Genomic DNA, 12759 nt, shown 5'->3' on the forward strand with positions numbered 1-12759 from the left:
TGAAAATTCTAAGTCTGTACGTCAAGGTGCGAGATAGCCAGAGATATTTGGAAAGGAGCTTAGAAAATCTGGAGATGGAAGTGGTGGGGAAAACCTAGAATGGTTATTACATTCTGAGATGTTTAGGAAGCAAAATGTTGGCAAGAGGGATGACAGAGAGGATGTCATAGACCCTTAGAGAAGGAAGTCAGCAAAGGAAAATGAAGGAGTATATGAGGAGTGAACAGAGACTCAGTCAGCTGGAGGCAGAACACCAGGGATGCTGTGATTTGTAACCAGCACTGTTCATTCTTCCATGGCAGCATTTTGTTTGCCTGCAGGATAGGACAATGAAGACCTTTTTTTCAGGTAACCATAGAATCATTTAGGTTGGAAAAGACCTTCAAGATCACCAGGTCCAATTGTTAACCTAACACTAGTAAGTCCAATCATCAGCTTTCCTGCTAGTAAAAGTTTTTGAACACAAAATACAGTGACACTCTACTGCTTGGTTTTGTTGTGAGTTCATGAGAAAACGTAAATGGCAGCTGAAAAAGCATATATAGAGAACAAACTGAAATGTTTGCCTAGACCAATAAATTTCTATTTATTTGTGGTTTATACTGACTGATGTTTTTTGAAGTAGGCTCAGCCTCTGAGAATAATTTAAAAAATAAATGTATGCGGTTCTTGGGCAAAATAAGAATTTACCATACAGTAAGTAAATATTTGTCAGAACTACAGACTTAATCTTGCTATTCTAAAATACCTGTTTGGAAAGTATTTATATATTCAGAATTTATTCTATTTAGAGACTACTTGAACATGCTTTTTTTTTTTTTCTTTTGTGGACATTTTTGTGTGTATATTTGGTTCACCTCCAAACAATACTTTTCATTCTGTTAAGTGGCTTAACTGTACTGTAAGAAGGAACATAGGACTAGAAGAAATTTTCTGGACTGTTGAGGTCTGTTCACTTCTGTTGCAGATACTCTCCCCATATAATGTTTCCCATAAAGTGATCAAGCTCTTTCTGAATATTAGTATAGGTTTCACAGTTCACCAATCATGCTGAGAAGTGGTTTGATAACTCCACTGCAACTGTAGAAGAGCAAAGAGTAGAATATTGCTGGTGAAGTGAAAATACCTTAAGTCTTCTAGTTTTCAGTCTGAATTTGTTGACATTTCATACACATTTGTTCTTTTGCTAACAAAGTCTTTATATTAAGTGGTTTCCTTTCTCTCTCCGAGGTTTACCTGACAGTATTTTAAAGGAGAATCCTAATATCTCTTACTGTGGGGATTTTGTGTAGGTTTCTTTTTAGGAAAAACAAGTAGGCTTGGTGTACTGGCCACACATGACACCTCATTGCTGTGACTTCCCATGTTCTACTTAGAGTTAACCTTCCTTGAGCATGTGCACTCATATTCCAAAATGTGCATTCATTTATCATTTAGCTACTGGGATATTTTGCTTGATACATTCAGCAATGATATTTTTTCATAGCTGTGGCATTTGACTGCCCAGTTACCCTCTGTCTGGGAGAAGGATTTGAATGTATTAGTCTATGCCTGTTTGGTGTTCAGAAGATAGGTAGCATGTTAAACATCTCTTTCCATTTCCCTCTTTTCCTTCCTGATGTCAGGCATGTGTATTTTCTGCAGAATAGTATTTTCCTATTTTTCTGGCCTAGTCTTAATCATTGGCGTTAGACATTAAGTGAACTCCTTGTACTTTTGCTCTGGCCAGGATCCTTACTGTGGTGAGCTTCTTGAGTAGCCAGGAGGCTGAGTGATAGTCTGTACCCTGTGAGCCATCATACCCGTTGAAAGAATGCAATGGGAAATTTGATTGTTACACCTTCAGCTGTACAATTATGGGCTGTTGCAATTGTCAGAGTCCTTAGAATCCATCAGAAACCTCACAGGGGAGGGACCAGAAGAATTTGGAGACACCAGCTTCCTTTTCAGCTGAATATAACCAGTATAGTATTTGTCTTTGCTAAGGTATTTTGTGAAGGAAAAGGATGTATTATCTGTCAGTCTACTGCACAGAGGAAGACTCATACTTTTGTCCTTAGTAGCCTGAAAACAAGCATTTTTGGGGTTGATTAAAAAGCAAGCACCACCTATCTCTGCTGCAAGGGTGTGTTAGACAGCTGGGCTTGGAAATGTCTTCATCTATCCAAGTTCAATCTAGCAACCATAGGTCTGTCAGAGCTTTAGCAATTCCTGCTTCAGATTTCAGTTCATTTTGGCCCATAAATTCATGGTTCTACTTGTTTTCCAGAGTTTGGTCAGTGCTCCAAGAATAAGATCTGTGAGTTACAAAGTGTATGAAATTCCTTTCATGCACAACGAAGCTGAATTTCCATTTCACATCCAAACTGAAACTCAGTGGAGTCTGCAGCTGGCACTTTTGTATTAAATAGACAAATGACAGTCAATACCAGGATAAATAATGTAGCCTCTTTCTTTTCTATTGCTTTTTTGCTCTGTATTTTAATATTTATGTTTTTAATAATACTGAGTTTTAGATAAGCAACTGCCAAGAAAAATCAGACAGCATTTTATTTTGTTGAAGGCACATTACCTTTGCCTTGCAATTCCCTAATTTTAGCAGCCCTGCCCGCATGGGGTTAGAGGAATGCAGCAGTGCTGTTTGTAAGTTTGAAATAGAACAGCCTGTCTCTGTTTTGCCTTGGCTTCTGAATTCATTTTGAGTTTTGTTTTGGGTAGTTGATGATTTTTTTGCCTAACCAAAGAACAGATGCTGAATTTGGATAGCACGCCTTGTATATTTACTCCAATGTATTCAAACCTTGGCATGATCATGAAGGGACATAACTTTTATGTTATTTTATTGCTTGAGAACTTTGTGTGATAATTAAGATTTAAGAGATCAATTTCACGTAGATGACAGGTAAAAAACCAATACTAATGCTTCTTGTTATGTTTCTTGAGCATTTCTGCTGCTCAGGATGTATATTTTAACTTACTTAGATTTTAGATTATTCCCAATAGTGGGAATTGGACAAACACCAATAGCTAAGGTCTGAAGAGAGTTTATAAGCATGGAAAATTGGAAACTAGCAGATTTTGTAGATGAAGGGAGTTGTAATAGGATATTCAGAAACCCCTCCTTGTAAGCATAGGGATTGAGTTGATCTTCCTTCATGTGAGAGAACCAGACAACATTTCACAAATGTGCCATAACTAGCATCAGTTAGTACTTCCACTTTAAGATGCAAATCCAGCTTTTCCTAATATTGGACTACTCTTCTGTTCCTTTACCCCCTGAAAGAAACCCTTACCCCATTTAACATTGAAGAGATATGGAAGTTACTGCTTTTTACTTTACACTTACCATAGTTATGGAACTTGTGCATCAAGAAAGATGTTTGCTTGATGTATTTTTGGTCCATTATGTTAGGCATTCCATATTAGCATCACAACATTTAATATGATTTGAGCAGGAAGGAAAGAATTACAGAGGAGGAAAAAATTGATGTAGGAATCATCATAGAAAGCTATTATAGCTGGGAGAGTAATTTCCACTGTCATTTTCTGCACATTGTGCAACTATTTCAGTGCTGTATCTGTTCTGACTTCTGTATCTTTCACTATTCATTTTATATGCTACACATTTTTGAGTCTTCTTTTGGAATTTGATTTTGTTAACATTTGATTATGTTTCTGTTTGACAGTATGCCCTTGCTCAGATCACTAAAATGACAAATGAATTTCAGCTTCAGAAAGGAAAGGTTCTTCAAATATGGGGCTCATTGTGATGGGATCCCAATGTTGCCAGAGCTGTGAGGCGGTGTAATTCCACCTTTTCCTGAAAGGAGAATGTTTTCTTTAGAAGATACAAAAGGCTTCTGTTTGCTACAGTAAAGTTTTAATAGAACATAAACATAGAGCAATATAACTGTCTACAGAGAACTCAGTTCTGCTGAATGTGACAGCTGTAAATCTAAAAGATCTGAAAAGAAATGAGGCCTGGCCCTTTGTGTTTTCATAAGGTGGTTTCTTTCTTCCAGCCATGTTTTCACTCCAAAGGCTCTTAGGTGTTTTGGTGCATTTTTATCGCTCTTTTCTGGATTCCTAGTGAAATAGTGTTCTTTCTGTTTCCTTGGACACTTTGCCTTCATATTTGAGAAATTCTTTCTACTTTTCAAGAGTTTTCTACTTTGCTCTCCTGCATTAGGCTTTCTACTTGTAGTTCTCTCCACATGTCCTTCCCCTACACCAGGGGATTGAATGTGCAGAGCAAGCTCTCATTATTCTCAGAGGTGGAATATTTCCCCCCCTCCTTTCCTGAGTATCACATGTGATCCCTAGTTCAGCATCTGAACAAGAGTGTACTGGCATCTCTTCTGATCTGGTCTTTTGAGTGTTTTCTAGAGTAGTAAATTGTGTTTGCAGCATAAACAGTGAAATAACCCAAATTCCTTCTATGTCAACTTCTGTTATAGGTGAAAAAAAGCACCTTGAAAATAGGTGTTAACAAATAATGAATAAATAGACTGTTGTCATTTGAGTGTTTCCCCTTCCATCTCATGAGTTTCATTCTAGAAGATATTTCTACTGGCTCTTCATATAAAGGAGGAATATTTTGTTTGTTTATTTGTTTTTTACTGTGTGTTACAGAAAGGTATCCATGAGTGGAACTTCTGTGCTGCTTCTATTAGGGGAGTAAGGTAAGTTGTTTCCCTTTTTGGTTTTGAAATAAAAGGAGTAATTGAATGAATTTTGTATTATGCTGCTGCTGTGGACCTTGGAGTGACAGTGATATTTTATCACTGCTGTAACCTCTTGCAATCTATTCTTTACCTTGGTCTCTTTTTTTCTTTTCCCTAGGATTTATCCATATTTGTCATCTTGCAACTTTCCACTTTCCTTTTAGTGTAATTAGATAAAAAAGTCCAGAAAACTTACATTTTTAAAATAGTCATTGCTCTGTTCTAATAATAACTGTTCCATACACAGAGTTGTTGCTATGTCTGCAGGACGTTTTTGCACAGATGGATGATTATTTTTCCTTCCAAAAAGTAACTTTAAAACACCAAACTATCAATAGGCATGAAAATTCAATCCTGTGGGATTCAGCTTATTTTAGGCAAAAATTGCAACAATATGCTTTGTTCAGTCTGGTTTGGGTTTTGGCTACAGTATGTTTTTGTGTGCTTCTAAAAAAAAAGGAGGGAAAGAAAGAATTTATTTATTTATTTACTGTCATTTGGGTTTTCCTTCCCCTTATTAAGCCATGCTGTGGTCAGTACAGTTTCTAGTGCAACCTCCTGCTTTGGTTATTTAAACTGTGAATTATAATTTAATTTTTCAATTGATTTTCCAATCTGTTCATCTGAACAGATGTCCAAAACAACTCAGATGACTTTATAATGAGCCAAGAGTCACTGTGAATTCTTAGAGAACTCTCTGGCTTCCTCCATGAGGAGCTGCAGGGGGAAGTATTTATCTTATGCAAGCATGAAGCTGAATGAGGTTTTTTCTTCTTCTTTTAAATATATGCAAGTTTCTGATCACTTAATTTTTCAGTGTTCTGCAGAGTTTTTTTTCCTAGTTTTATGAAGGCAAGTATTGTTTGGAGTGGGTGAGTCTGCAGAACTAGGCCTGCTTCTAATCTATTTTTGTATCAAGACTATTTTTGGCTACTTTGAGGCTCCTAGACTTAAAGCGGTCTAGGAAGGGGAGGTTCCCAGCTTTATAAAGATTCTCAGCCCTTCTAGACTAGTAAGAGTCAGCTTTAGAAATGCAGCCTTAATGTACAAAGCAGGTCTTTGTACATGATCTTGGAGGCTTTTATGACAAAGACCTCCATAAATATTTATGGTACTCCATAAGGAGACAGCAGGTCTGAAGAGACACCTGGCTTTGAAATGGCTCACATTTTTGGTAAACACTTCAGAGCAGTGACAGAGGGTCACTTCTTCTGCATGCCGTGTAACAGCCAGTATAATCAGCATTTTGTTTCACAAGTAGTAGGGTTCAGCTCTCAAGAGCTGCAAAACAACTTGGAATGTATGTGGAACTCCCTGAGCAGAACAGTGCTAAATCACACTCTGTATGTGGGAAGTCATAGGAGTTGGCTTTGGAGTAAGAAACTCATCGATTAGCGGTTTGTGTGCCAATGTAAATACCTCTGATTCTGCCATATGCCCTCTTGACCTCTTAAATACAAGTGTTTCTTATTGAATCAGCCCAGAAACTGCTGTTATTCTTTAAAGGATTTATAAGAGCTTTTGGAACATGGCTGTTTCTTCAAGGTACTTTGCATTTTAAGTTATCAAGCAAAGTTCCTACTCTTCTGCAGAGCTGGCAGCATATGAGCAAGAAGGTAGGAAATTTATTTTTCCAATGGAAGATTAAGTGGCTGTCTGAAGTTTGGTAGACTACAAGTTGGCTTTTACTCACTGTTCAGAAGTTCTGGATTATGAAATAACCACTACTCATGTTGTTTCTGTGGGAGTGTGCTTCAGAGGTCTGCATCCTGTTTCTTTTGTAGCTCAAGAACTTAGACAAGCTTGAGACAAGGATATTTGTTTTCCATCCCAAGTTCTTGGAGCTTTGAATCTCATCAGACTACTTAATTACAACAAGAGGCGCCTGTACTGCTAGACTTCTCAAAAACACACTGAAGTTCCACACAGCTCCTTTTCTGTGATTCCTGCCAGTGTTCACCTGTTGAATCTGCTGCTTCTTCTGAAAATACTAGTAATCAGTAGTTACAGCATTTGCAGTATTTCTTATCCACTAAGGGGAGTTCTGGATGCACATGAGCTGGGCACAAGGCCATGCTGCTCTTGCTTCCCTATTTGTTTGTGGAGTTTAGCAAATTCAGCCCCAGTTCTGCTGTCACAGATGTAGTGGGTACTACATCTGCTTGGGCACTGTCAGAGTGAGGCATTTCCTGAGCAAATTATCCTGTGTCTTTTTATAATTCAGGTGATTTTTAGTCTTCCTTTTTCTAGTTTAGCTTTTTTTTCTCTTTTTTTTTTTTTCCCCAGGGAGGAAAGCAACGTATAAGCAACGTAAACCCTCACTTAAAGGTCTTAAATATTTATGAATTTCCCTGGCCTATGTGTACACTCCACATTTTTACCCTTTTATTCACTGCTGTGTTTGTCAGTGGTTTCTGGGCATGTCAGGTTTCAGCTAACAATTTAGTCAGTCAAATGTTTCAATGCACATGGAAATTGAATGAGTAATTCTATTAATATCAGTTACTCCAATTCTAGAGAGTTTACTTATATGCTGGAAAAGCTTGAATTAAAAGTTAGTTTATAAGCTCAGGATGGTGACTGTCTCCCTAAATGCGTGCACTAGTTAGCATTTATGAATTTTCCTAACGTAAAAATAAATGAGTCACCACACCCAGAGACAAATATTCTTACAATGAAGCTCACTCTTTTCATAAGTAGCTTTATGAAGGGCAGACACCCCAGCTTGTCTAAAGAGTCATTTGTTCATCAAAACTTAGAGGGTTTTACAATAGAGCAGCCATGAAGGAGAGCAAGGATCAGACAATCTTAAACACCTATTAAAGGCTCAAAATTCCAAGTATTTCCTGATACTTAAAAAAATTCACCCTGCTACATTAATCAAATCATCAATACTTTGGCAGAACATAATACATAATTCTACTTTATTGTGCTACAAATTAAGTAGTAACATGATGGCTGTCTTGATCCATCTAAAATAGATTGATTTCACTAGGACTATGGATTTTTTCCAGTATATTAATAAGCTTAATAAGGAGACTTAATTTGTCTTGGTTTCTCAAATACTGCATTATTTTCCCTTGTGACACTTCTAGCCATTTCCCTTCGTCCTTTTCCAATACAGTGAGAATCAATTATACTGCATCAGCTTGACAGCTGGCACTCAATATGTAACAAAGTTACAGAAAGAGCTATTTCAAATTACATTTAATATTTTCTATAAGGAGCGGAGTAATGACATGCATATAAAACAGTTCTGGTGAATGAATATCTTTGCACGAACTGCCGCCTACTTGGGGTGGAAAACTGGCAACTGTACAAGAGTTTGCACCTCTTCTGGTTTTGCACTGAGACATTCATGCATCCATAAGAAAATGGCATACATGCCTCCTCTTTTATCTTTGCTCTGCAGTTATAGCAGATAAAACCAAAACTTGAAGGAAGACGTGAGCGGGCAAGTGTAATAAAGTAATTCACCTCATATTTAGATGCTGACTTAATTTAAAAACACTTTTCCTCCTTACTATCAAGGTACCAATTAACAAGGAGCTGAGTAGAAAATTTTGTGTCCAAAACTGAGCTGTGGCTGATGTCTAAAGCACAAAGAACTCTTTATTTCAGTTCAAAGTCTAACTTTCTAATATGATGCTTAAAGGATGTTTCATTCTGGTTGCAGGAGTTAAAATTAAGGCCCTTACCTAAATGTACTGAAGACAAAAATGTCACAGGTCAATGGAAATCTTCCTTTGAATTTCTTTGCTCCTACTATTTGTTGAGCAATGTGTAGACTAGCAGGGCAAGCTGAATGATAGCAAACATCAGAATGTGAACTTTGGAGGATACAAAAGAGTCATTTTACAATAAGGAAAAGCTATGTATTCTCAGATTTAATCTGATGTTAAACGGGTTGATCTGTATGGTTTGACAAAACTGGTAGAAGTCTAAATGCATCTTTCAATAACTTTCTTGGCCATTCTTTCAGCATTTCAAAGTTTGAAGAACGATGCTGTTTCTTGTATGTGCTGCACAACTCGGATGACTTTCAAATCTATTTCTGCACAGAACTTCATTGTAGAAGGTGGGTCACAGTGTTATTTAAAAAAGCCATGGCCTGTGATGGGATAGATCCCTGCACACACAACAGGGACTGACTGTTTCAGAACTATGGTGAAAGTTGATCTGAGCGTCCTCAGTGATCAGTGTGTTTTGTGTTGAAGCTTAATGTACAGCATCCTGTGTACCTTAATACACTGGAGATCTGATGTATGAAGGGTCAAAGAACAAGCTCAGGCAAACATTAGAAGCAAATACAATTATAAATCTAATTATTTTTTACACACACCTTTCTGGGATTTGTATTGTAATACTTACAATATTATGGTTTACTAAAAGTGTGTGCCCCCAGTTCAACAAAGCATCCTAAATTTCAGAAGGACTTATTGAAGTGGGAACATTGGAGTAACAACAAAGTCTGGTCAAGATTTCTCTGTAACTGTAAATACAGCTTTACTTACAATTAAAAACCAACACACTTGATTTCCTTTCTATTAGCATATGTTTACATAAATAAGATTGTACTTCTGTCTCTGCAGGAAAATTAGCAAAGCTTTGTTGCACAAGATTAGGGGTGTCTCATTTCTCTAAGCTGTGTTTCTGCTCCATAAGCTTGAGGCTGTGGTGTTGAATTGATCCTGGAAGCATTCCCAAAGGAAATTTCACATCTTTTTGTGCTAAAACGGCTGCAAATTTGCCTAAAAGCACTGCAGTGCTCTCTATTAATGACTGGATCCACCTCAAAGCCCAATCTCTAGCTTGTCCTTCATCCATTCCAGTTCATATAGGTTCTTGATGTTGTTCATTCCACTTCACATCTGAGCTCTTCTGAAGAGATAAGTAAGCAATACCTTAGCATGACATGGTTTTTGTACTTGCCTTCTTTCAAAAGGGTAGAATTTATAGTAGTATTTTTTTAAATGAAAGCTTATGAAATCCTTTCCATTCAAGGAAAAACTTGAAGCTAGCCTTCCTACACTACAAAATCTCTTCCAAATGTAGCAAAACTTCCTGGCACTTCTCATGATGCTTCAGTGCTTTCAATGGACATAAAGAAATGTGGTGTAGGATAAGCATTTCAACTGAGCTGTGGATTTTGAAATACTAATTCCACTAGTAATTTCAGATATCATGGATTTTTTTGCACATGCAAAAGGAGTAGAAAAACTTCAGATTTTGATGGCTAAATAACCATGTAAACAAAATTTTTCTTCTGCAAGAAATGCAAACTTGAATACTGAATTTATACTGGCTGTATAAATTATATGGATTCTCAGATTATATATACATTGTTATTACATAATATGTAGTCATATAAAATAATAATTACTGTACTTAATTCCTCTCTTGATTCCTTCATTACTTTGTTCCTATACTGTCTCAAGTTACTGTCTCAAGTTACTGTCTCAAGTGTGTGTTTGCTTTTTTCCTCTCCTTTTTATTTTTGGTACAGATTTTTTGACATGGTGAACAGTATCACTGAAGAAATGGGGAAGACTACAGAGGAAGGGGAATGTGATGGAGACTCTCTAGAGGTATTTGTACTTTTTTTTCTCTCAACATACAAAATTATGGGCTTCTAGTCTAGTACTTCACTGAAGTAAATTATTCATTCCTTTTCTAGGGATTAATGAAGTTAATTAGTGAAGTTACTGTTTACACTGTGTTCTCACCTGGAGTTTTATCTGGACACACACACAGTTGGAGAGGGAGTACCAGACTATTGGATGCAATTGCAGTTCTTAAGGTGTTTAAGCCTTCTTTTAGGTGGCAGGGAGCAGAATAGAATACCTAAGCCCCTGTCCTATCATATGAAATTCTGGTGTTTTGAAGCTCTAGAGACATCCATAACTAACTGAGAGAGTCAGTGCTGTGTGATGAATACAGACAGCTCTCTGTCCCCGTTTTGATGTTAGCATTTTATAACACATTTTATAACATTCTCTCTCTGAAATCAGAGATTGAACACAGGGAAACCACTAGGGTGACTTGGGGCAGAGAAAAAGAGCCTCTGTTGAGAACCTTAGGGTGCCTGTTTGTTTATTTTAGCAAAAAAAAAAGCAGTGGGTGACTTCATTACAGTGGTAAGTATTTTTGCAGGAAAAATAGCAATGTGCTAATGGTCTCTTTACTCTGTTGAATAAAAATGTAATTTAATAATGAAAACAAAAAAAATGAATTAAGAGGCATGACAACCATGAGAATAATTCATTGTTGAAACAAACTACTAAAAGAAGTAGTGAATTCTTTCTTTTATTAAAAAGATTGCTGTCTTTATATGGAAGAAAATAAAAAAAATACTTTAACTAGGCCTAAGCTACTGGGTTTAGCACAGGAGTGAGCTTGTGAAATTCTGTGTCTGCGTTACACAAGGGGACCCATTGGTAATCTCTCTAACAAATGTTTTGGGGCTGGCCTTAGGCTGTTTGAAATTCCAACTCAGCTGAAACCACGCTTAATGCGCTGCAGTGCTGACTAACCTCCATTGGCACAGTCTGCTGGCAGACCTGGCAGTGTCAGAATTGAGGCTGTGCTGGTTTTGGAAGCCGTGGGGAGGTCAGGAGAGCCCCTGGGAGGAGTGAAGTGTGTCCTGCCTTGCTCCCTGTGCCCGAGCAGGAGCCGGGCTCTCCGTCTGGTGCACAGTGAGTGCCCTCTGTTGTCGGCTCTGCTTGTAGAGCTCCTGCTGGCAGAGCTGCGGGAGCTGCTCTCTGAGACGCGATTTGGAACTGCACCGACTGGGTACAGCCCAGCTCAGCTCTTCCCTGAAAAGGCTACCTCAGAAGCCACTGGGGAAACATTGGTGTGTCTGCACAGCATCCCAGTTGTCATCTTAAAGTGTTATTTTTCCTTCATCCTCTGTGTTCTGCAGAAAGCTACTGGCATCTTGGATACCTTAGTTATGATCACAGGGTTAGATGGAATAAGTGTTATCCTTCTGCTCCATTTCATGTTGTTGTTGTTGTTTGCTCTGCAGTATGATTATGAGTATGATGAGAATGGTGAGCGAGTCATTCTGGGAAAAGGAACGTACGGCATTGTGTATGCAGGACGAGATCTGAGCAATCAAGTCAGAATTGCAATTAAAGAAATCCCAGAGAGAGACAGCAGGTATAGTAACTCTGGCTAATTCCAAATTTTGGGCATTACATGATGTCATCATTAATGTGTTCAATCAATTTGCTGATCAGAGTGCCTCTTTGACAAAGCTGCCAATAAATTACCTGTCTGCAGTATATAGTAGTGTTCCCTTTCTTTGTAATTAAATGTTTCCAAGTTGTGGAGTAGATTGTGATCACAATTGAGAATTTAGATGTTTGCTGGGTTTGGTACTAGTGTTTTTTTCTTTGAAACAAAATAAAACTAAACAAAAAAACCCACTGAAGTGCAGAATATTACTTCAAACACCTGGTCATGAGCCCTATCTACCTAGACATACTCTGGCATGTCCTCATAAAAGACCTATTGAAATTCATTATTTGTGCAGTCCTTTAAAATTCCGGGCCTGAATTGTTGATAAAGATATTTTTCTTTCTTGTTTTGGCACCAAATATTTTGAAGCCTCAACATTAGAATAAATCATGTGGAATAATCTCTTTGTTAATTTTTTTTTAATGCTGAGTGTCTCTGTATGTGTAACCCTCTCTCCTGTATTAAGTTTTCCATGTAAGGACCAGCCACTTCATGTCCTTAGTATTTGTGTATATGAAGTCTACCGGTCTTCATAGTCTTATGCTATTTTGTATACACAGATTTCCACAAATATTGTGATAAAAGTGATATGAAATCTAAAGAGTTTCCAAGAGAAACTGATTGTATTAAACTGTCAAGCTTAGCTCAGTTTCTTCTTCATGGGTCTATCTTTTTCGTTATTCTGTTCTGACTTATTTTTTCTTTGATGTTTAAAAATTAGCCCTTCTTGATCTTTTGGAACTCATTTATATATTGGCTGGTCAAATGGATATGTGGTTTAATAATTTCTCCA

The 12759-nt window shown here is 37.4% G+C and overlaps 1 protein-coding gene across 1 annotated transcript in view; it reads left to right on the forward strand.

The window, feature by feature from the left end:
- MAP3K5 (mitogen-activated protein kinase kinase kinase 5) overlaps positions 1-12759 on the forward strand; it is a 98315-nt gene that overhangs the window by 61287 nt on the left and 24269 nt on the right. Inside the window, exons 12-15 of the mRNA XM_054629192.2 lie at positions 4633-4682; positions 8707-8802; positions 10231-10312; positions 11752-11885. Of these exons, the coding sequence (XP_054485167.2) occupies positions 4633-4682; positions 8707-8802; positions 10231-10312; positions 11752-11885 (362 nt within the window). The remainder of the gene's footprint in view (positions 1-4632; positions 4683-8706; positions 8803-10230; positions 10313-11751; positions 11886-12759) is intronic.

This window comes from Agelaius phoeniceus, chromosome 3 (assembly GCF_051311805.1).
Source record: "Agelaius phoeniceus isolate bAgePho1 chromosome 3, bAgePho1.hap1, whole genome shotgun sequence".
Classification (NCBI taxonomy): domain Eukaryota; kingdom Metazoa; phylum Chordata; class Aves; order Passeriformes; family Icteridae; genus Agelaius; species Agelaius phoeniceus.